This window comes from Eptesicus fuscus, chromosome 23, assembly GCF_027574615.1.
Source record: "Eptesicus fuscus isolate TK198812 chromosome 23, DD_ASM_mEF_20220401, whole genome shotgun sequence".
Classification (NCBI taxonomy): Eukaryota; Metazoa; Chordata; class Mammalia; order Chiroptera; family Vespertilionidae; genus Eptesicus; species Eptesicus fuscus.
Window position 1 is genome coordinate 10,892,951 of NC_072495.1, and position 23,369 is coordinate 10,916,319.

At 50.0% G+C, this 23,369-nt stretch overlaps 1 protein-coding gene across 1 annotated transcript in view; it reads right to left on the reverse strand.

The window, feature by feature from the left end:
• The window catches only part of KDM2B (lysine demethylase 2B), a 91,073-nt gene extending 77,483 nt beyond the window's left edge, over window positions 1-13,590 (reverse strand). The window contains exons 1-4 of the mRNA XM_054712644.1: window positions 13,559-13,590; window positions 12,749-12,893; window positions 9,844-9,922; window positions 7,813-7,859 (exon numbers count right to left, since the gene is read on the reverse strand). Coding sequence (XP_054568619.1) covers window positions 7,813-7,859; window positions 9,844-9,922; window positions 12,749-12,893; window positions 13,559-13,573 — 286 coding nt within the window. The 5' untranslated portion in view covers window positions 13,574-13,590. The remainder of the gene's footprint in view (window positions 1-7,812; window positions 7,860-9,843; window positions 9,923-12,748; window positions 12,894-13,558) is intronic.
• Window positions 13,591-23,369: the final 9,779 nt, after the last annotated feature.

A 23,369-nucleotide genomic window follows, 5' to 3' on the forward strand; every position in this document is an offset into this window, starting at 1 on the left:
ACCGCGGCTCGCGAGCCACATGCGGCTCTTTGGCCTCTTGAGTGTCTCTTCCACAAAATACCACAGCCTGGGCGAGTCTATTTTGAAGAAGTGGCGTTAGAAGAAGTTTAAGTTTAAAAAATTAGGCTCTCAAAAGAAATTTCAATCGTTGTACTGTTGATATTTGGCTCTGTTGACTAATGAGTTTGCCGACCACTGCCCCAGAACATACTCTTTCTACCAATTAGAATAGTTAATATTTAATGAGCACACCAGCACAGGCAAGCTCTCTACACAGGTTATCTTAAATTAATTGAGGTAAGAGTTCTGTAAGGTGGAACTTCAATTAAACCCATTTGATGGATGAGACACTGAGACTTGGACAACTAACTTGCCCCAAAATGCCCACTTAGCGAGCAGCAGAGGTGGGATTTGAACCCAATTCTATGGAATGCTCAACCCCCCACCCAACCCACCCCCACCCCATCCTATGCAACACTGAATCACGAGCTGAGCCTGAAAAATGATCTGGCCTCCTTCAGTGGCTGGCTCCAGGCACCCAGGGATCCTGGGAAGGCTGGGAGAAGAGCATTATTTCTGCGCTGGGAGTGCAGATCCACCAGGGGGCATCCCTGAACTTTGCTGGAAATTCCGGTGTGCTCTTGGCCATGCTGGCTCCTCACCAGGGCTCCTGGAACAGGTGGGCTCTGCTCAGCTTTTCTGGAAAGCCCACCTGGCAGAGAGCCTGCTGTTAAGAGTCTGGGAGGTGGGGCCAGAACAGGCCCCCCAAATCCTTATTGCTCTGCCAGCCTCCCACTTCCTTCCCTCTCCTCCCTAACCTTGCTCAAGGTCACACCTGCCTGGGAAGAGGGTTTGCTGGCAAGTCAGCACCAAAGGCCCAGAGCTCAGCTGCCCCTAGCGACACAATGCAGTGATTAAGCAAAGACTTCCTGGGTTCAAACCTCAGCTGGGCCTCTTAGCTTCTCTGAGGATCAGTTACTACACCGAAGCAAAAGTGGTAGCCAGCCCATGAGGTTGTCCTGGGACTGAAATGAGATAATGAACATGCAACACTTCTGAGAAGTGCCTGCATGTGGGTAGGCACAGCAATCAGCCAATTGCATCTAGAATTCCAGGGACCCTTTGGTGAGTGGGCCGACGCCCTAACTACTGAGCCACGCCAGCCAGAGCCTATTCCAGCTCTTTGATCCTCACTTGAAGAACCATGCTGGAAGCACAGGTGCCTGGCTTGCTCCTCAGCTAGTGACAGCCCACAGGCGGTCACAGAATGAGGAGTGGGTGTGTCAAGGGCACCTGGGACAGTGCCAAGAGCCCTGGACTGAGTTTCAGTCCCAGGCACCCCGACTGCCCCTGCTCTAGGCCTCAACTGCCTAGCGTGTGAAGACAGGAAGTAGTTGACCTTTATACTTTATTTTTGGTTGCCACAAAACGCTTTCTTCTTCAAACAGAAGCTTTGACAAGAGCCAAATGCATAAACAAAAACAAGAGCTCAGGCTGAAGTGGGTAGGAGGCGGGGGGTGCTCAGAATTCACATCCAGATTCTCGGGATTTCCCCTTTGAAAACCACTGGGTTAGGTCATTTGTGGGTTCTCTCCCAGGGCAGCCGCGCTGACTTTTAGCCCAGTTCTTAAATCCTCAGATCAGATCCCTTCAATGTGAAATGGGGGAAGGTAGGAGGCAGAAGAGACCCAGAGGAGTCACTGGGGACACTTGGGGCCTGCCAGTCTCTTTCAGTCTGAGCTGGGGGATTAAGAACTGGCGCTCCGGCTTCTCAGGTTCCCAGTCGGCTCTGCCACGGGCGGCAAAGGAGAGCTGGGTACAAGTGCCCTGTCTCTGAGCAGGAAGCCCAGCAAATGCCCGTAGGGACAAAAGGGACACATCAGTGCTAAAATGGAATGCGGTCCTCCAAGCTTTGGGGACAGCCACCCCTGGAGCAGGTGACAGGGACAAGCTGCCCTTTGGAGCCTGCAAGGGACCCACAGTGCTGGAACGCTCCGGCCCACGAAGGCAACGGGTTCCAGGAGACATTTTCCACTTGGGAGCTGCGGGGCCTGGCATTTCTAAGTAGGCCAACAGCTCAGCCCCCCCGTCTCTCTCTCCTCCTCCCCTCCCCTGTTCCCAGTCTCACTGGTTTCTGCGCTCACAGGCTACACACACATCCAACAAGTTCCAGCTGCAGAAATTAATCCGTGGCCCCCTGGCCCTGCTTTGAAGGCTCCATCAGTCAGTTCTAAGAGTCAAGGGCTCAAAGCCGGGGAGAGGCTTCAAGGTGACCTTGAACACTAATATGAAGCACACATGGGCCCTGACCCCAAACTCCCCCCAGCCTGCTTTTCAGAGAGTGCACGCAACTGGCCCTCTTCGTGGTTCTGGAATCTTCTCTATCATTCTCAAGTTTCTGATTTCTTTTGCAGTGCTTTTAAAAATATATATTATATATATATATTTTATTATTAAGTTCAGAGAGGAAGGGAGAGGGGGGAGAGAGAGAGAGAGAGAGAAACATCAACGATGAGCCCAGCCGGGGTGGCTCAGGTTGAGTATTAACCTATGAACCAGGAGGTCACTATTCAATTCCAGGACAGGGTACATGCCTGGGTTGTGGGCTCGGTCCCCAGTAGGGGGCATGTAGGAGGCAGCAGATTAATGATTCTCTCATCATTGTTGTTCCTCCCTTTCCCTTCCTCTCTGAAATCAATAAAAATATATTTTAAAAAAAGAAGAGCCCTAACCGGTTTGGCTCAGTGGATAGAGTGTCCGCCTGCGGACTGAAAGGTCCCAGGTTCGATTCCGATCAAGGGCACATGCCTAGGTTGTGCGCTTGATCCCCAGTAGGGGGCTTGCAGGAGGCAGCCAATCAATGACTCTCTCTCATCATTGATGTTTCTCTCTCTCTCTCCCTCTCCTTTCCTCTCTGAAATCACTAAAAATATATTTTTTAAAAAGTAAGAAACATCAATGATGAGAGAGAATCATTGATTGGCTGCCTCATGCCCCACACTGGAGCCTGCATTCTGGACATGTGCCCCAACTGGGAATCAAACTGTGACCTCCTGGTTCATAGGTCGGTGCTCAGCCAATGAGTCACACCAGCCAAGCTGGATTGTTGTTTTTTTAAATTCTCTCCTTGCGAGTCTTTCACAGAGGCAAGTGCACTGGCCGCGGGTCAAATCCCACTCTCCAATTCCCAGCAGTGAGGCCTTGGGTATATCCCTGAACCTTGCTGGGCCTCAGTTTCCTCATCTGGAAAGTGGAGAAAGACCTGCCCTAGTGATTTGCCACAGTTACTGAAAGCACTTTGTAAACATAAAAGCAAAAGCATGGGCTTTGGAAACACCTAGAGCTGGCTGGGGTCAGGGCCTGGCTTCACTGCCCACCATCTGTGTGGCTTGTTCCCTCTGAGCCTCAGATCCCCCATCTGGAACAGTGAACAGCAGCACTTAATTTATATGATTATTGGTGAGGACCAAATGAGGTCATATGGTAAACATCTAATAAAAGATAGGTGATTATTTCTATAATTAAAAGAATAAATGAAGAGAACACGTTTAGGGCCAGCTTCTAGGTGGGAAGCCTCGCAGCACTGAGACCTCCCTGGGAAGAGGGTGGCTCTGCCTTAGTGGGGGATGGTGCGTTGAGGAGAGTTTAGGGACACCCAGCCCCCCAAACAGGACAGAATTCAAGTTTACCCCAAACCTGCTGTTCCTGGGAACCCTGTAAAGTGGAAATAGCCCTTCTCAGTTGTATTCTCATGATTCAGGTCATCGACATGAACAAGAAATAAAATGGAAAAATCCAACCACGAAAACAAAAAAGAGAATAAATGAATATTGAATGAGGTGATTTATCCTGACAATTTTTGAAGAAAAATGGCCAGAGAAAGCATCAGTTGGCTTGGGCATCCTCAGTAGAGAGAAATACAATAAAGAGATAATATGCATCCGGCTTGGTGTGGCTCAGTGGTTGAGCGTGGACCTATGAACCAGGAGGTCATGGTTCCCAGTCAGAAAGAGATAATATGCAAGACCCCATTGCTGTAGGCCATCTCAGTCCTCAGTGACCTGGGGAGAGGGCAGGAGGCTGGAAGACAGAGACTGAGATCCCACACTATCTGGGAGGGGTGGTCCAGCCTCCCCCATACACCCACTCCAAATCGGAACTCCCATGTGTGGTAGGGGCATGTTCCTATTGCCCAGCAACCCTGGAGAGTTCCTCCTTCCTATGCTTAGTGCATGTGGTTCTGCTGGGTGGGGTGTGCTCAGCCCATCAGAGCCCATCCAGACACATCTGATGGAATGACTGAGGGGTCCTCAAGGAGGACCCTGAGCTGGTAGGACGGAAGCCTGGAGCTGCTGGGTCCCCAACTTTGCCACCACATGGGGAAAAGCTTGCCAAGGAATGAAGCAGAAAGAAAGAGGAAGCAGAAAGGAAAAATTTGCATCAACTTCTTGAGATCTTCTTGGAGCACCTAGATCAAGACGTGCCTGGAAGGCACCCTTGAACTCATTCTGTTTTGCTTAGGCCAGCTGGAGTTACACTTATCCCTTCAGTTGCTATGACAAAGGTGCCCCATTGCCGCTCTCTGGATGTGTGTGTGCACTAAGATGGGCATAATAACACCCCATGCTAACCACAATTACAGGCCTCCCTCACGGCGGCAGAGCTCACTATAGCTCTACAAAGCACTTTGATACTCGCCGATCATTTGATCATCACAGAAATGCCAGGGGAGACTGTGCAGGTATTACTAGTCCTGCCTTCTTTGCCATCCTAGACTTTCCAAGAGCTGGCAAGGGCACAGGGACCATGGATTTGCTTCCACAATGAGAAGAATGAGGCTCAGGGAAAGAAGAGGCGGCCTGGACACACCAAACCATAACGAAACCGCCAAGGACTTGAAAATTCCTCAAAAGGGCCAAAATCGATGTCAGCAAGACAGCGATGTTGCCTGAACCCCAGATTTGAGAATCTGGCTTTAATCCTTGTTCATAAAGAGCATCTCATCAGCCCAATGTCCTGCACTTATAATCAAGAGTAACGGGGACCATTTATTGAGCACTCGTCATCCAGCATAATTCTGAGTAAGCATTCATTCTTGTAGAGGGTCCTTCCTAGAGGCAGATTCTGCAATTAGCCGATTAGCTCCACTTCGAAGATGAGGAAATTGAGGCTTAGGGAGGTTAAGTAGCTTTCCCCAAGTCACCCATCAACTAACAGAGTGGGGCCTCAAACCAGGGCTGTTCAACAGCAGAGGCTGGGGCTGGGGTGAGGCCCCAGAGCGGGTTGCCTGGGCCAAGACTTGATTCATGGGGGTCCATCACCCCATCTGCCCAGCGTTGGGAAGTCTGCTCCCTTTAGCTCTGATTTTCACTTCCTTCAGCACTTCTGGAATCCCTGCTTTTAAATAAATCGTTTTGTTGTTGTTTATTTTTTCCCATCACCATTAATCCCCCCTATAAAAAAAAAAATCTGTCCTTTGAGCAAGCCCTTGCCAGTTAACCGAGATCCTTCTGTCATCATTGCCATCTCCTTCCAGCTGATCCGGCCTCCCTTCTGAGTATCAGATGACACACTTTGGGATCAATTATTCACGCCGGATTATCTGACACACCCACTGGTCAGCTGTCTTCATCCTCCACGCAGCCACCAGAGTGGGCTCTTACAAAACTTCAATCAGATCACACCACTTCACACCCTCTAGGATGGCTCTCATCAAAAAGACAGACAATGACAAGTGTTGGCGAAGATGTGGAGAAATTGGAACCCTCATCCTTTGCTAATAGGAATGTAAAATGGTGCAGCTGCTTTGAAAAACAGTCTGGCAGTGTCTCAGAAGGTTAAATATAGTTACCGAATGACCCAGCAATTCCATTCTTAGCTAAATACCCAAGAGAAATAAAACCGTCTGCCCATACAACACTTGTACATGAATATTCATGGCAGCATTAATCATAATAGCTAAGAACTAGAAACAACCAAAACGTTCACCAACTGAAGAACGGATAAACAAAATGTGGTCTGTCCATACAACAGAATATTATTCGGTCATGAAAAGGAATAAAATACTGACACCTGCTACAATGTGGATGTACCGTGACAACATGATGCCCAGAGAAAGAAGCCAGACACAAAGGAGCACATATTATATGGTTCCACTCATATGAAATGTCCAAATAGATAAACCCATAGAGGCAAAAAGCAGACAGAGGCAGAGAGGAATTGGGAGGTACAGGGTTTATTTTGGGGGTGACAGGAATGTTCTGGAATAAGATTGTGGTGACGGCTGCACAACGATGGGGATATACTGCAAGCCACTGGATTGTACACTCCACATTTTATGGTATGGGGATTTTATCTCAATATTTAGAAAAAAGTTTAACCCTATATGAACCTGATCCTGTGATCTCTCCCTTCTCACGCTACTTCCCCCTCGCTCTTTCTGTTCCTCCCACACTTCCTGACCTTTGCCTTTGCTCATCCTACAGTCTGGAACGTTCTTTCCCACAGCTGGCTTCTCATCAGTCAGATCTCTGTCCAAATGTCCTCACACCACCACTACCCAGGCCCTCCCTGAGTACCCCCCATCTACAACACTGTCATATAGGCCCTGGCCAGGTAGCTCAGTTGGTTAGAGCATGGTCCCAATATCCCCAGTCAGGGCACATACAAGAGACAGCCAATGAATGCATAAATAAATGGCACAACACATCAATGTTTCTCTCTCTCTCACTCTCACACTAAAATTAATAAATTTAAAAAAAATTTAAAGAAGTACCATCATGCTTCATCTCATTACTCTGATTTACTTCTCCTTAGCCTTTGTCACCCTTCAAATGATACATTTTTAAAAAATATATTTTATTGATTTTTTACAGAGAGGAAGGGAGAGGGATAGAGAGTTAGAAACATCGATGTGAGAGAAACATCGATCAGCTGCCTCCTGCACACCCCCCACCGGGGATGTGCCCGCAACCAAGGTACATGCCCTTGACTGGAATAGAACCTGGGACCCTCCAGTCCGCAGGCCGGCGCTCTATCCACGGAGCCAAACCGTTCAGGGTAAATGATACATATATTTAAAAACAGTTGACTTCTGAAAAATGTCTATAAAAGTTATTAAAAAAAACAACAAAAATACTGTTGACTTCTTTATTGCCCATCACTCCAACCACGAGGGCAGCGATCTTGTCTGTCATGGTCACAGCTCTGAACTTGCCTGCCATTTAGGAGCTACTTGAGAAACAAAGGATGGACTTATCGAACGACCTCGTGTGAAATCTGAAATGCCGCCTGCCACCTAGTCTACCGGGAATTGGGAGCTCTCAGTGAGCAGCCACTCTGCAGGTGCTCAGGGCCTTCATCGGCATTTGCTGGGCAATCAGTGGCCAGCCTGCCCCAGACCTGCCTGGAGCCCTGAGGAAGCAGGAAAGAATGAACAATCCCTCCTCTGGAAAGTCTGAAAGTCTTCCAGGGGTCATAAAGCACGCCGAAAGTTACCCTGCAGCTCATCAGCAAACTCCAAGGAGAGATCTAAGGTTGGGTCGCTGACACCCAAGCTGGAGGCGAGGGTCCAAATCAGCCTCGTCAAACTGCGCACTGGCAAACACCCTCGGATCCAGCTTCTTAGGACTTTGCAATCTGACCTGTTCCCCACAATGACGCGGGTGCAGCTCACACCTGCTCCTGCCTCCTCCCGAGGGGACTTTGTTGTCAGAGGCAGTTAAAACCTAAGCAGGCAGCTGGTCAGGCCTCCTTCCCTTTCTCCCCCTCCCTACTTCAGCAACTCGGAGCCACACACAGCAGGCAACTTACCCACTAGGAGTTTGACATCTCGGACTGTGAAGTCAGGGTCAGGCATCCTAGAAAATGAGGAGCAGACGTTGATGAGAAGCCAGAAACCAGAGAGTTCAACCCAATTCTGGGGGCAAGGGAAACTTGCTCTCATTTTTTAAAAATATTTTTATTGATTTCAGAGAGGAACGGAGAGGGAGAGAGAGAGAGAAACATCAATGACGAGAGAGAATCATTGATTGGCTGCCTCCTGTATGCCCCCTGCTGGGGATTGAGCCCACAACCCAGGCATGTGCCCTTGATGGAAATCAAACCCGGGACCCTTTAGTCCACAGGCCAATGCTCTATCCACTAAGCCAGTGGTCGGCAAACTCATTAGTCAACAGAGCGGCAAACCGAGGCTCACGAGCCGCATGTGGCTCGCGAGCCGCCATTTGCCGACCACTGCACTAAGCCAAACGGGCTAGAGCTTGCTCTCATTTTTTAAAAATATTTTTTTATTGATTTCAGAAAGGAAGGGAGAGAGATAGAAACATCAACGATGAAAGAGAATCATTGATCGGCTGCTTCCTGCATGCCCCACACTGCCTGCCTGGGAATCAAACCGTGACTTCCTGATTTCATAGGTTGATGCTCAACCACTGAGCCACGCCGGCTGGGTCCTTGCTCTCATTTTGGGAACCCAAATTGAGATAATCCAGAGGGAGGGTGATTGACCAGCTGGTCAAGGGAGGGTCACTGCTGAGCCCCTTCCTCATACCAATGGGCAAACCAAGCCCGCACGCTCTCCCTGACTCCTGAACTCACACTGCTACAGAAAAGAGGGAACATCCACTGTCCACCCACTTTTTCAGGCAAGTCTGAAGGGTAGTGTCAAGGGTAAGAGCCAGAGCTGGGCATCCAAACACCTGTTTCTTTCAGTGTGGGTACCCCTCTCTGTGTGTCTCCCTCTAAAAAATATTCTGCATAATGAGTTTTATAGAGGGTGGGAGGGACCCCTCTAAGTTTAGAGGGGAGGGGCAACTTCAGGGATATGGCAAGGGGGCGATAATGATTATGGTGACATTCACTATTCATCAACAATGATGCTGCAGGTTTCATTTCTATCCATTGGAATGAGAGGCTTGAGCAAGTCTGGCAGCCGGAGATGCCGGAGAGGGCAGCAGGCTGAGATGACACCCTCAGCCTCCTCCCCACCCCTGCCCGGCGGGCGGAAACCTGTTCTTCCAGGCTGCCTCCCAGATGTCTCCCCACCTGGAGCTCTGACAGGTCTCCAAGAGAAAGTAAACCAAACAAGTCCCAGTGAGGAGGCAGGTGCTGGGCAGGCTCAGAAAGGGGAGGCAGGGGCCTAGGATCCTGGGAACCCTTCCTCCACAGAAACAGACCAATTCCCACACAGGGGGAGTCTGAGTAGAAATAGGCACCCAGTGGCTGCTGGTGTGGCTCGGCGGTTGAGCACCGAGCCATGGACCAGTCACCGGTTTGATTCCCAGTCAGGCCACATGCCTGGGTTGTGGGCTGGATCCCCCAGTGGGGGTTGTGCAGGAGGCAGCCAATCGATGTTTCTCTGTCATTGATGTTTCTATCCCTCTTCCTTCCTCTCTCTCTAGTATTCAATAAAAACATATTTTTTTTAAAAAAAGATATATGTACCCAGGTGCCCTGCCTGGGGCCTAGAGGCTGGCCAATCCTTCCCAGTCCAGGCCCTGCCTCAGTTCCCTAATTTGGGGCAGGAGGCACACTCTCTTTAAGGAAGTCACTGTATGTTAACTGGGGTGGATCAGGGGGGAAAGTCAACACTGTTTGAGCACCCTACATCCTTTTTTTTTCCAACTTCTCTGAAAAAGACCCATCTTTAGAGAGTTTTTTTCCCCCTTTGTCGGGTCTTGAACAAAGAGATACTATATCCCCCAGATAATGAAGAAAGAGCCTTCCTGGTGATGAAAGATGGATGGAGCAAATGCTATGAGAAATCCATCCCAAGGTATAAACTGTGTTAGGGAAGGAGACCGGGGTGAGGGGGGGGGGGAGCAATTAGTTTCAGCAACTTACTTAATTCCCAGTCCATCCTTTTCTCGAAATATCAAGGGAACCCTGAGAGCTTCTCTCTGCACGTACTCATAGTTGAAATCTGTTTGGATATTGGAATTAAAACAAGCTGGTGAAGTCATGAAGGAGCAAAAGAACCACAGGCAATTGGCTGGGAGAAGAAAAATGATGGAGGAAGGGGCAGGGGTTACACCAGAGGCAGACACCAGCTCCAGAGCCAGAGCGCCCTGGAAAAGGACAGGGAAATGGATTAAGCGACGCCTAGGAGAAGCCATGCCAACTATCAGCTCCTCTGCCTACTCAGTCATTCCCGGCATGCCCCATGGGTCAGAACTTGTCAATGAATAGCTCAAGGATGGCGAGGGTTGGGGAGGGAGACTCATGAAAGAGCCCCACACAGGAGCCCTGGCTAGTGCTGAGAAAGAGGGACAGAGAAACTCCTCCCCAGCTGAGCTCAGAAAGTAAAGGGACTGCAAAATTGAAGAATGCCACCTGGGAGGATCTGAAGGCCCAGAGAGGAGGCTGGGAGGAGGATTCTCATTGTAGCTGAGCATCGGGGAAGATCTTATTGTAATATCCCGTATAGTGAAGGGGAGGGGTGGGGGGGAAAGTCGGTTTCCCTGGAAACTGTGTATTTGGTGCCAAAATAACTAGGGAACTGGGCACCGCTTTGTTGCCTTAACAGTGAAATTCTGCTGCAGCATCACAATACTTGCTCCAACTGGATAACCGAGAGGGATGCTCCCCAGGCGAAGGCTGTGCGAAGGGGACACGGAGAGGCCCCAAAGAAAATTCACAGCCGTTTTCCATCTGGGGTTCGTCTAGTGCAGACCCCCAAATCCTCACCCTAACTCTGGAGGTGAGGGAGGCTGAGATAAACGCTCACATCCCCAAATCCTCAGGGAAGGGAGGCAACCCACAGGGGCACAGGGCGGCCCCGGCCCATCGGAAGGGAGACAGAAGAGCTCTGGGGTCACAGGAGCTCCTGCCCCAGGGAAACAGTTCGCCGGGGCCACTCGGAGGGGGAGGAGGCCAAGGCAGCTCAGCTCGTCGAGGGAGAGAACAAAACCAGAGCTGGGGAAAGCCCTGACCTCACCAGCTCGGATCCCCAGGGGCTCAGAGTGAATGGGGATTCCTAAGGATTTAAAGGCAGAGAAGTTTAAGAAGCTTCTATTTTGAATCCAGGCTAAGGGCTCCTTCTGTTTCGCAGCTCCTCCCCCCCCCCCCCACCCCCCGAGTTTCGGGGGCCAGATCTGAATGAACTACCAAAACCCTTGGGCCCTCTCCTTTGAAAGGCGCTTGGACAGCAGATTTAAGGCATCTCCCTTATGGGAACACACACACCCAAAGCCCACCCAGAGGATCAGCCTCAGCTTCCTCAAACAGGCCAGGGATCCCGGGCAGAGAATGCCTCACAGATGACTGGGAAGAGTTTGCCTGCTGTTTCCTCCTAGGATCCGCCAGCTCCTCGGAACCAGGGGGGGAGAAAGGAGAGGAATTAAAATCCCATTTGTGCTAAGGAAATTTAAATGAAGTTGAGAATGGCTCCTGGGTTGCAAAGATGCCCAGAAAAACCAGGCAGGCTGCTGAAATTTCTGGCCCCCCCCCCCCCGCAATTCCCCCCTGCAACTCCCCCCTTACTACGGAAGCCCAGCGCCCCAGGAAACAGTGGGCACAAAAGAGAAACTTCAAAATGCAAAGCCTGGACAGTCTCTCCAGAGGCTAACCCCACAGGCAAGCCACTCAAGCGGAACCTGGGGGGCGGGAGGGCTTCTCAGCTATCAGCTCACTGAGGGATGGATGGAGCGGGTTTCCAGGGGGGATGGGGGACAAACAAAATGGGAACGGAGTAATATAAAGGAAACTCGGAGCTCTGAAGGGGGAGGATAAACTTACCAACCCCGGGAGGGCAAAGGGAGGAAGAAGCCTAGGTAGGCAAGGGCACCTTCACAATACCGACCCCACAGGGCCTCTGGAGGCCTCAGACCCAAACCAGAACATCACCCCAATGCCCAGAGGACATCCCCAGACACCTTCCTGGTACCAGGCTGGGGTGGCACCCCAGAATCCTAGAGGCTTCCCCAACTTCTGCTTTAAACTGGCAGGGCTCTCAAGAGGGACAGAGTTCTCAAGGTCTCCGGCCCCAGAAGACACCCCGTATCCTAGAGGGGTGCCCCAAGTCTTCTGTTTCCAGTGCCAGGGAACAGGGAACTCAGCCTTAAGCCAGAGGGGTGTCACTCCCTCACCCCCAGTCCCCACTTCAAACAGCCAGGGCTGCAGGGCTGGAGGCCTCAGGCTTAAGTGGGGGCTCCGCCCAACAACTTGGGAGTCCACGGAACCCTGCTCCAGTCTGGCACAGCCCCCCAGATGACGGGGTTCCGTAGACCCCAGGCCTGAGGAGGCCCATCATTCAATGATCCCTGAGCGCCCCCAGCGCCAGTTCCTAACTAGCAGGGCCCGAAATAGCCAGGGTTTGGGAGGCTTCAGGCTTGGGGGGTGGGGGGGTGGGGGGGGCTTCGCCCCAGTCAGACTCCAGCCGGGCAGAGCGCAAGTAGCTGGGCCGGCTCCGGGAGGGGCAGCCCGCGGCGCACCCGCCTTCCCTCCGTCCGCCTATCCGTCCCTTCGTTCGTCCCCAGGTCCCTCTGTTGGCCGGACCCCTGCCTCTGCCCACCCTGGGGCTGATGGTGGGCGCGGGCCGGGCCTAGGCCCACGCCCGGCCCCGGTTCTAGTCTGCCCTCCTCTCTTGCCACCCCACCCCACCCCACCCCCAGTGCTCGGCCTCGTTTCGTCACCGGATCCCCTGGAATGGGGGACGCGGGCGCGAAATACGAACCCAGCCACCGGCAGCTCCCTCCCCACGTGCGCTCGGCCCGCGGCGTGGAGGGCAGCTGAAGGAGGGGCGCCTCACCTTTGCCCTCCATGGCGTGCACGAAGTCCCCCTGGTACAGCTGGCTGCGCAGCTTCTCCTCCAGGCTGAAGCCGCGGACACTCACGATCTCCTCCACGTCCGACACGTCTTCGTTCTCGTCGTATCTCTGGCGGTCAATCGGGCGCTGCGGGGACCCAAGCCAGAGAGCCCGGGACGTTACTGGGGGTTCCTGGGGGTCGTCTCTCACCAAGAGGCCAGCTCGAACAGGTGCAGAAGCCGCGCGCCCCCTGCACCCCACCACTGCCACCCGAGCAACTTTGCGCAAATGCCTAAGATGCTGAAAATCGGGATAATGAGAGGGGCCGCACCCCCAGTGTCTGCCTGCGCCCTATACAGGGCATTCCCCTCCTGCATCTTTGGAGGCCATGGGAGGGACATCTGGGGGCTCGCCCTTGCCCCCCACCCCCGAGAGGTGTTGAGTTTTGCCCACTCAGCCGGGAGCCTAGTTATGTAACCCGCGAGGGGGGCTCCGCGCACGGGCTGGCGGGGCATTTGTAGGCCCCGGGTGGAGCCGCGGCGGCGCCCGGCTCGGCGCTAACAGCAACCCGGCGGCCGCGGCGGCAGAGCCGGGAAGCCGGAACCGGGGCCGGCGGCATTTCTAAGACTGGAGCCGCCCCCGACCTACCGGGAAAGCTGGAAAGCTGAAATGAAAGGACTGAGACCCCAGCTGCCCCCGCCGACCGCCCTCCGGTGCAAGAAGAAGAGGTGGGAGGGGGGGGTTCTGGGCTTGAGTGGGAGAGAGGCAGACCGCCCGCCACAAAGCTCCCATCCCGAGACCCCAAAACGCACCAGCAGCTGCCTCATCTCCCCATAAGCGCGCGCGCACACTCACTTCCTAAGGAGACTCCCCCGTCACTCCCCGCATCCTCTGCCTCCTCCCTCCAACGCCCAGCGCCCGATCCCGCAGCCCCCCAGATTCCAGGCGAACCCCAAGCCCCGCTCAGCTCCCTTCTACGCCTTTCCCCGCTACCACCTCGCCACTTTAAGTGTCTGAGACTCTGAGCCTCACAAGGGACTGGAGGAGTAAGCTGCTGGCTTCCTTTTGCATGCAATTTATTATATTTTTTCCGGTCCTCTTGCAAAACAGAAAAGGAAAGAAAAGACAGCAAGAAACAACAACAAAAAATAGATCTATCATATACCAGATACAGATTGGGGAGGGGGGGGTGGAGAAAAAAAGCTACACACCAATCTTCTTCCAGAGTCTTTCTCTGCCTCCATTTTTTTAGGAGAGTTCACCAATTAATTGTCAACACTCCTGCCCCCTGCATTTTGGCGGAGGGGGTAAGGAGAGAAGACCAAAGAAAACAAATCAAAAAATAAATCAATAAAGCAAGTCAGAGCCGAGATCTACAAAGTTTTGCACCAACACTTAAGCAGATCCGTTTGCAAAGTCCTAGGAAACCATTTTCAGCAGTTGTAGGGGGGTGGGGGGGGGGAGAGGCGTCGACGTCATAATCCCCGGAACGTAAACATTGTTGCCGATCGCGCTCTGAGCCCGCGGCCGGGCTAGGGGTTGGGGAAGGGGGGGCGGCACCCGGGCAGTCGAGGGGGGGGCGGGGGCGGCGGCCCGGAGAGGTTTGGGGCGGGAAGGGCGCCCGGGAGGCACCGGGCGCCGTTAGCGCCCTGGCATCGCTGTTTTGTTGTTGGGTCACGAGTGTGCCTCTGCACGCAGGCGCCGCCGCCGCCGCCGGGGAGTTGTGTGCAGAGCTGACTTTTGGAGGCTGAGTTGCAGGCGGAGGGCGCATCCCGGAGATGGCGGGGCAGGGAGAGAGGAGGAGGAGGGGGTGGGGGAAGAGGTGCAGATTTGCACGGCTGGCCTCAGTGGGAGGCACGGAAATGCAAGCAGAGCAAGCTGGCGTGAAAGCCCCTGGGGCTTGGCACCCCAAAAGATGACCCCCAGCTCAACTCCTGCCCCCCTTGCCCACGGGCTACCCTTCCTCTTCCTTCAGCCACCCCATCCCATTACCTACAGGGCCGAGCGAAATTCAAAGCATTTTTAATTTTTTTTTTTTTTTTGCTGCTGCAAGTCTTTTCTTTTTGGGTGGGGACGATCCTCCTAGGACCCCCCCACCCCACCCATATGCGGACCTACCATCAGGAGGAAGCACTTGGGGGCTCAGGAAGAAATTAGCACAGCTCCATACCTGTACGAACTGCATAACTTTTAAACTCCCGGACTCAAAAGATATGGACATGCACACACAGTCACACACACAAACGCGCAGGAAATACAGCCAGACCAGCGCCTTTTCAGATCCGAGCTGACCGGAAGACGTTGCCTTTCATTCATTCATTCTGCCCGCGTCTGTGGAGTCCTTTGCTTTGCTAAGCGATGAGCCCTGGAACAGAAGTTGAACATTTTTTAAAGGTCCCTGCGCTCGCCAACAGGAGGAAATAGAGGCTCAGGAGTGAAATACCGAGAGAATTGGATCTGGCGCCTCCTAACACGGCTGGCAAACAGGCGGAGGGTAAGCCTTTATTGGCCATTTATAAGAGAAAAGTCTGCGGAAAGATGCAAGGCTCTCTGGGATGTGGCACAGGGAACTCGGGGCCCCCCTTGATTAATCCTATACGGCTTCTCGGCGGAGATATGGGCACCCTCTATGCATATATGGAGTGTCATTAGACCTGGGTATGCTTCCCTGTCCACATACCTGGGTGGTTGTGACCACCCCCAAAACTGAAATCCTAAATGAACAGTCAGGTCTACTTTGGTTGATGAGAAAAGCTGGCCCTAAACAGTCCTCTAGGCCACGCAGGCCTGATCTTGGGAGAAAATATCACAATTAGATGACATGGGGCTGGGAAACAAGTTAAGGGACTTCATAGATGCTTATAGCAGGCGTTGTCAGAATACTTCCCGTTCTTTTAATATTGTATCTTTTCTGCCACTAACCGTGTGTGATAGCTAGAGCAGGTCGTTTTGCAGAAGGGAAACTGAAGCTCAGGGAAGTTATGATTCTGGAGATGGCTCTGCCCTCCTGTCATCCCCACGTCAACACAGCAATCAGACAGACGTCAACACAGCAATCAGACAGACGTGCGGAGAGGAAGTGGCTTCCCTCATCAGAGATTGGATGTGAACCATCAGCTCCTATTGGTCACCCTAAGAGACGGCTTCCCACTCACTCACCTTCAAGTTTCCTGCCCTATCTTTTTGTATTCTGTCCCCACCTCCGCCAAAGACTACTTAGAAGTTGTTTTAATCCAAGTCCACTAGCTGGCAAACGTCAAAAATTTGTTTCACTTTGGCTCAGTGGGAGTGAGAAGGGTTTTGCCTTCCGCCTCTGTCAAGAACCAGGGACCATTTTATTTCCTTCTCTCTCACAAGAACCCTTTAAGGGAAATAGTCTTGTTATTCCTCATTTTGCAGATGAGGAAACTTCGACTCAGAAAGGCAAAGCCGCTCACCCAAGATCACACAGCTTGTAAGTGGGGTTTCCGGGGCTCAAAGGGGGGCCTCGGACATCACATGCTTTTTACTGCTCCCACATCATGAAACAAACATGTGCAAAGGAAGGTGCATGGACTGGAGGGGTCACGGGAAAAAAGGAAAACTGAAATAGAAGGCTTGATCTTAATTCTTCTTTCCTCCTAAAGACCTCTCCCCCCATGTGGCCACATGGTGTCCCCCAAAAGTGGTATCAGGAAAAGATCCGATGACTGGCACCTTAGGGTAAAAACGGTTAAGTCCATATATCACCCCGATGAGCAGTTCCTGGCATGTCAGAGTGGGAACGGGTAGAGTAGTTACCTAATTTAATCCCCTCCCTCTACAAACCCTGAGGAAACTGAAGGCCGGAGAGAAGAATGGGCCAGCCGGGGGTTTGTTCCCCTCTGACTCCCCCAGAACGCCTACCCTGCAGCCTGGTCCTAAGTGGTCACTCAATAAATGTTGAGCCCTTGATGGATAACCTTCCCCAGCGATATTTGCATTTTCCCTTTATCAGTAATTGGCAGATGAAAGGCTTTGTCCTCCTGTTGAAAGAATTCCAGGCATTTGCTCAAAGTGGGGGAGGTGGTAATTTTGGGCTAAAGGGGGAAGGGCCAAGACCCTTGAGCTCCCGGTGTTGGCTAATTGTCCCAGAGGAGTGGGCAGGAGGTGAGAGAAGGAAGATTAAGGTAATTCTCCAAGAGAAGTACTTTTTCTTGCAGGAAGGAGGAAAAAAAAAAAAAAGAAGAAGACCAGGCCAGTTGTATTGGAAACATCATCATAATGATTTCCTGGACCCTCCTGCTCCTTCTTCCAGGAGCCCAGTCAGATTCTGTGTTGGCCCCATTCATTCATTTCTTCATTCATCAAAGGTTCATTGAGCAGCTCTGTGCTTTAAGACAGGGGGTATAGAAGAACCAGCTCCGACTGCACACATACTCCAGGCCGGGCAGGGTGTGGGCCACCAGCTTCCCAAGGGAGTTAGTTAGGAAGGGATGAGACTGGATGGAACCCTCAGAATTCAGGATTTTCAAACTGTTAGAAATTGAAGCTGTTACCATATTTATATAGAATTACAATCGCTCCTGATCTTGGAGAGCTTACTATATCTTTGAGGAAAGCCACTCGCCTTTGCTCTCTCTCTGAATCCTCATCAAAGTTTTGTGAAGGAAGGTCTGTAGTGCCCCCCTTTTTTTTTTGAGCTGAGGCTCAAAGAGAGATCAGGCCACTTGCCCACATTTTACAGCTGTGGAACAGGCAGAACTTGAACCCCGAGCTTGTAGGAATGCAGAGCCCACAGGCTTTACCACTCCGCCCCTCTGCAGGGCTGTCAATGGAAATGTTTCTCGTCTGTGATAATACAGGAGCCTCTAGCCACATGTGGCTATTGAAGCACTTGAAATGTGGGTAGTGGGGTTAAGGAGCCCAATGTTGAATTTTATTTCATTGTAATTAAGTTTAAATAGTTATATGTAACTAGTGTCTACCTTATTGGACGGTGCAGATTTCGAGTGATTCCCAGAATTTGTCACAACTCCCCTACCAGGCTACCTCATGGTCTGATTTGGCACTGGGTCCCCCATCGACCTTCTGCAAATATTTGTGGAATGAATAAAGAAAATGAAGTATTGTGATGATGAGTTGGGGGGAGGGGCCCAGGGTATCTACAAAGGGTTCCTAGAAGGGGCCATCTGGTCCAGTGGGAATGTTTGCAGTGTTAGCCCTTAAACCGCTCACTTTGAGGGTCTGCCGAGAGCATGGCACTGCAGGCACCTGGGGATGACAGTTACATACAAGACTGTGCCACCTGCCTGGATCTGACAAACTTCTCAAGGACAGGTAAGTGGTGATGGGGCGGGAAGCCTTAGAATGGGATAACCACTTCCTGATATATTTCCTACTGATGGACTCAAACGCAAAGATGCAACCCATTGTAGAGAAGTATCCTGTTCGAAACAGAAAAAGATTGAAAACAACCTAAAAGTTGGGGAATGGATTAAATAATTCCTGGACCATTTGTATGCCCGATGAAATGTTATTAAATCATTAAAAAGAATAATGTCGCTCTGTATATACTGATATGGAAGGAAGGGTCTCATAGCCTTATAACAAAACAAGGTGCAGAATACTAATACTTAATTGTGCTTACCACTTTCATTAAGCAAGGGGATATATCTATATCTACATATATTTTATATACACAGAATTTTCTTTGGAAAGAAATAGGAACACACACACACACACACACACACACACACACACACACACGGGAAAAGCCCTGGCCAGTATGACTCAGTTGGTTGGAGTGTTATCCCATACAACAAAAGGTGGCGGGTTCAATTCCCAGTCAAGGCACATACCCAGGTTTCGGTTTGATACCTGGTAGGGGCGCATGCAGGAGTCAGCCATTCAATATGTCTCTTTCTCTCTCTTTCTCTGTCTCTCTCTCCTCTCTCTCCCTCTCTAAAATAAAATTTAAAAAAATTTTAAATGGGGAAAAGAAAAGGGAAGAAAACTTATTGTTTGGTACAGCATGAAATTCTTACCACATGCATGCATTAGTGTTTCCTGATTTTGAACCTTATAGACTTATTTCATTTTATATGCTGTAGTACCTTTTGAATTTTGTTCTATGTAAATATATTGCCTATTCAAAAAGGAATTACATTTTAGTCACCCTTTTTGAGGCTCTAGGGTTCAAAACCAGGCAAATTTAAACCAAATAAATATTGGTTAGCTATATACAGGTAAGGGGTAAAGCATAAATAAAAGCAAAGGAGTAATCAACACAAAATGCAGGTAAAGACTCAACTCTGGGGATAATGTGAACAGCGAGAGGTACTAGTAATTTTCTCTTTCTGAATCTATATGGTGGTCACCCAAATATAATTCTTCCTCTCTCTCTCTAAAATCAATAAAAGCATATCCGTGGGTGAGTATTTTAAAAAAAGAATCCAGGATAATGTGTATGTTATGATCCCATTTATATTAAAACAAACTGCATATAGACGATGTATAAACACACACAAAAGAAAAACAGAGAGAGGAAATTTTTGAAGGGGTTATATAGACCATACTTAAATATGATTTGCATCTGTAATTACCACTGTGTCCTTTGAAATTTATCAAATACTTCAAACATAAAGAAAGGGATAGAAAATAAATATCACAAAAAATATAGCAAGGACTATTGTATCTATTACCAGACTTTGCCAAACCTTAGAGTTTTGCCATATTTTGAATTACTCTTGCAATTAAAAAATATTTGGGGGAACAACGTACCACACTATTTCCGTTAAAATGTTTGGAATTCCCAAAGACCTTTTCTGTTTTTTCATTCTTCAGTACCTTGTAGATTGAAATATCAGAGTAGGAAAGAGAATTACATAGAGCTGTGGTCATTTGGAGAAGACTTAAGTTGATGTCTAGAGTTCTGCATTTTTCTAATCTCTCTTCCTGTGTGAGCATTGGAAGGAAAGTTGGAAATAACAGGTGAGATTATTAAGGGGTTAATGCCAGGAAGCTAGTCATAAAAGTTCAAAGATACTTTCAAAACTTGCATCTTTGGATTGATGGACAAGTGTGTTACCCAATGGAAATCAAAATCCAAGAATTACTTCATCGTGCTAAGTGGTCATTGGCTGCCAATCCCCAAGGGCCGGACGGCAGGGCTGGCAGTTAACCCGCTCGGGGACAGTCATGCCCTCTTTACATTAATTTTTATTTTGAACGATGAAGTAGGGACAGAGGAAAAGCCTAGAAAGATCCCCAGACCTTCAGAATCTCACCCCAAAAGGCAGAGTTTCACCCTGCAAAAGGACACCTGGGGACAAATTTCCGGGAGAAAAGTTTTGAACTTTTAAAATGAGGAATCAGCGAACCTCGCTTAGTAAGAGGAAAGGGGGTGGAGGGATTGATTCACTTTTTGTGCTGTCAGAAGAGAGTCCAGGGTTGGGGATGATTCCATTAATCTTGCAGAGCCATCAGTCACTGAGAGGATTGAATTGCATTTCCTGCCCAAAGATGTGGAGACTGATGACCTTTGCCGCAGCCCTCAGACCCCCAGTTCACAGCTGGAGAGAGGATGTGTCAGCATTTACTTTTGGGTCTCACCCTGCCCTTTGTTCAAAATTCAGACTCTTTGTGTGCAGGCTGCTGCGGGAGTTTTTGTAGTTGTTGGTGCTGATTTTTTTTTTTAACCTCCCGCGTCTTGCAACTTCTGAGAAACTTTCTACTTGGCAGAAGATAATATCTGGAGGTGCCCCAAAGAGGGAACTAGAATAGACTCGGGGGAATTTTAAGAGAGGCCCTTGGGCCTTTTGGCTTTCATTACTGCCCCTTCCTGGGCTCCCCGAATGCTGTAGAGTAGACCGAAAACTAATAATGCCTCGTGTTTACATGGCTCTATTACAAAAAAGCTTTTACAAGCATTACCTCATGTAAAAGGAACTGCTAGAACAGAAGCATTTGCATAAAGCAACATTTAAACTCCCAAACAGCGCGAGCTATGTGATCTTAGACCAGGCACCCAGTCTCAGTTGTGCCCTCGGTAAAATGGGAGTCATAGTATCAAACCTGTAAGAGTTGTATGAGGATTGAATGAGCCAGTGTTCTATAACGTGGTGGTCAGTAAATGATGGGTCTTCATTAAAATTAAGTCCACCTCCTGGACTTCATCACCCTAACTAGTTGTGGAGTGGGGAAATAGTTTCCCCCCAAGGGGAAGGCTGAAAGGGTGGAACAGCCCTGCTTTTCTCTCCAACATCCTTTCTTTTCCCCAGTCAGTCTGCACTTCCAGAGCTACGTTAAGCTCTTTGAAGTTGTTTTCGCTCCCCCAGGCTTTTGCATATGCTGATTCCTCCACCCTGAGCACTTTCTCCTGCCTGCCCTCTTCCTCTCCAAAACTCTTATCTTCCTACAATCAACTTAGCTACCTTCTCTTTCCTGCCCCTTCATAATGCTTATCACATTATCGCCTTGCTGCCTTTGCTCTCACCAGACTGTGAGCTGGGGGAGGGCAGGGACACCCCCGCCCGGCTCCCGCCCCCACCTGTCTCATTCTCTTGATGCATCTTCTACCTTGAACGGTCCCCTCACCTACTCTAAAAAGATGTGTCTAATGGAAGTCCCTATCTTGCCTCCCCTAGTCCCCAAATTCCTCATCCTTCCAGAAATCTGGGAGTAACAGTGCTGAGATTTCTTCTTACCCAGCGAGCCATTCAGCCTCTGCTAATGGAGTCGGTAGCTTTTTATCCCGCCTTGAAATAACATTAATTCACCAATTATTTACTGAATACCTTCTAGATTCATACACAGAGCAGCATTTATAGGAAGCCCTCCTCTTGGCCCCTCAGCACCTATTCATGGCAGAGAAGGAGGCCTTTGTTGCCCTGGTGAGGTGAGGATGTTCCGAAAAGAGACGGAGATCTGGCTCTTATCCCCAGTCTGAAGGGAGACATCTCTGACGTGGCCCTTAGAAATTCAACAGCCAGCCAGTTTGCCCAGTTTACCCAAGCCCCAAACCCTTTCTCATTTAGAATATTTCTCACAATTATAATAAAATACTCGTGTGTTAATAGTCTATTAAATTAAAAGGAAATGTCTCTGCCCTGGTCGGGTAGCTGAGTAGGTTAGACTGGTCCTTGGACCGCTGATTGGCATCCACTGGGTTAGAGTATCATCCGCTTACACCAAGGTTGCAGGTTCCATCCCCTTTCAGGGCACATACAGGAATCAACCAATGAATGTTTAAATAAATGGAACAAATCTCTGTCTCTCTCAGATCAACCCATCAACCAATAATTAGAAAAAAAGAAGGAAAGATCCCTGAGAAGACTGACATTGGTCTTGTTTACTGTCTATCCTCAGCCTCTAGGGCTGGGCTCATAAAATATACTCAACAAACATTTGTTGAATGAATGAATTCCTCAGACTTCAAAATATGTCTATTTCCAGCTTGATCAGCTAAACCTAAAAGTGCTCTTCTTTGAAGAACATGCAAATGTTCTAAGAGGTCCTCTTGAAGGGCAACAAGGTAGCCTGCCTGAGGGAGGTGGTACTCTATACCTTTGTAGCTCCAAAGCTCAGGCTCTCCTCCCCTGGGTTCCAGGTGGCCTCCCAAGTTCATGTGATCTGCTGGGCAGAAACTGAGTCCTGGAGCCATGTGGGGGCAAGGGACCAGCTGTCATCACCCCAGTGTCCCCTATCTGGGAGGTCCCTCAAGCAGCTGATGCAGCATGAGGAGAAGGGGAAGCAGCTATTTGCTTGTGCTTGTGGCTTCAGGGTGGGGCCAGAGCTTATCACTTGGTCACTAGCCACTTTCTCCATGCTTGATGGCCTGGAGGGCTGGAGACCTAGGGTGCAAAGGGGAGGGGCGGTAGAGCTGGCTGTGGGGACAGGGCAGGGACTGGTGGGCCTGTGAATCACCAACATCCAAAGGGCATATGGGGCCTTAGTCTTCTGCTTCTGGTCTCTGCAATTGATTTGTCTGCCTGAGCCTGGACTCCAGCCTCAGCATCTCCCATAGGCGATCACACCTAATGTCTGCCCTGGGCACAGCATGGACACTACATCCAGCTGTCTGAACCCTCCAGCCACCTGGGTCTACTTACCTGCCCGTCCGAGCTTAAACTGTTGGAAAACTGTTGACATTCCTTTTGTCTCCACCATGATACTAGGCACTCAGTAGGCACACAACAAAAAGTGATTGGCATGCCCAGCCGTCATGGCTCAGTGATTGAGCACCGACCTATGAACCAGGAGGTCACAGTTCCAATTCCCGGTTAAGGCACATACCCCGGTTGCAGGGTCGATCCCCAGTGTGGGGTATGCAGGAGGCAGCCAATCAATGATTCATCATTGATGTTTCTATCTATCCCTCTCCCTTCCTGTAAAATGAGAGGAAGGGAGAGGGATAGAGAGTTAGAAACATTGATGAGAGAGAAACAATCTATCAGCTGCCTCCTGCAGGGCCCCTATTGGGGATGGAGCCAACAACCAAGGTACATACCCTTGACCAGAATCAAACCCGGGACCCTTCAGTCTGCGGGCTGACGCTCTATCCACTGAGCCAAACTGGTTAGGGGAAAAAATATATATATATATATATGTTTTTTTTAAAGTGATTGGCAGTGATGGGATCCTTGGTCTTTTTAGAGTCCTGAC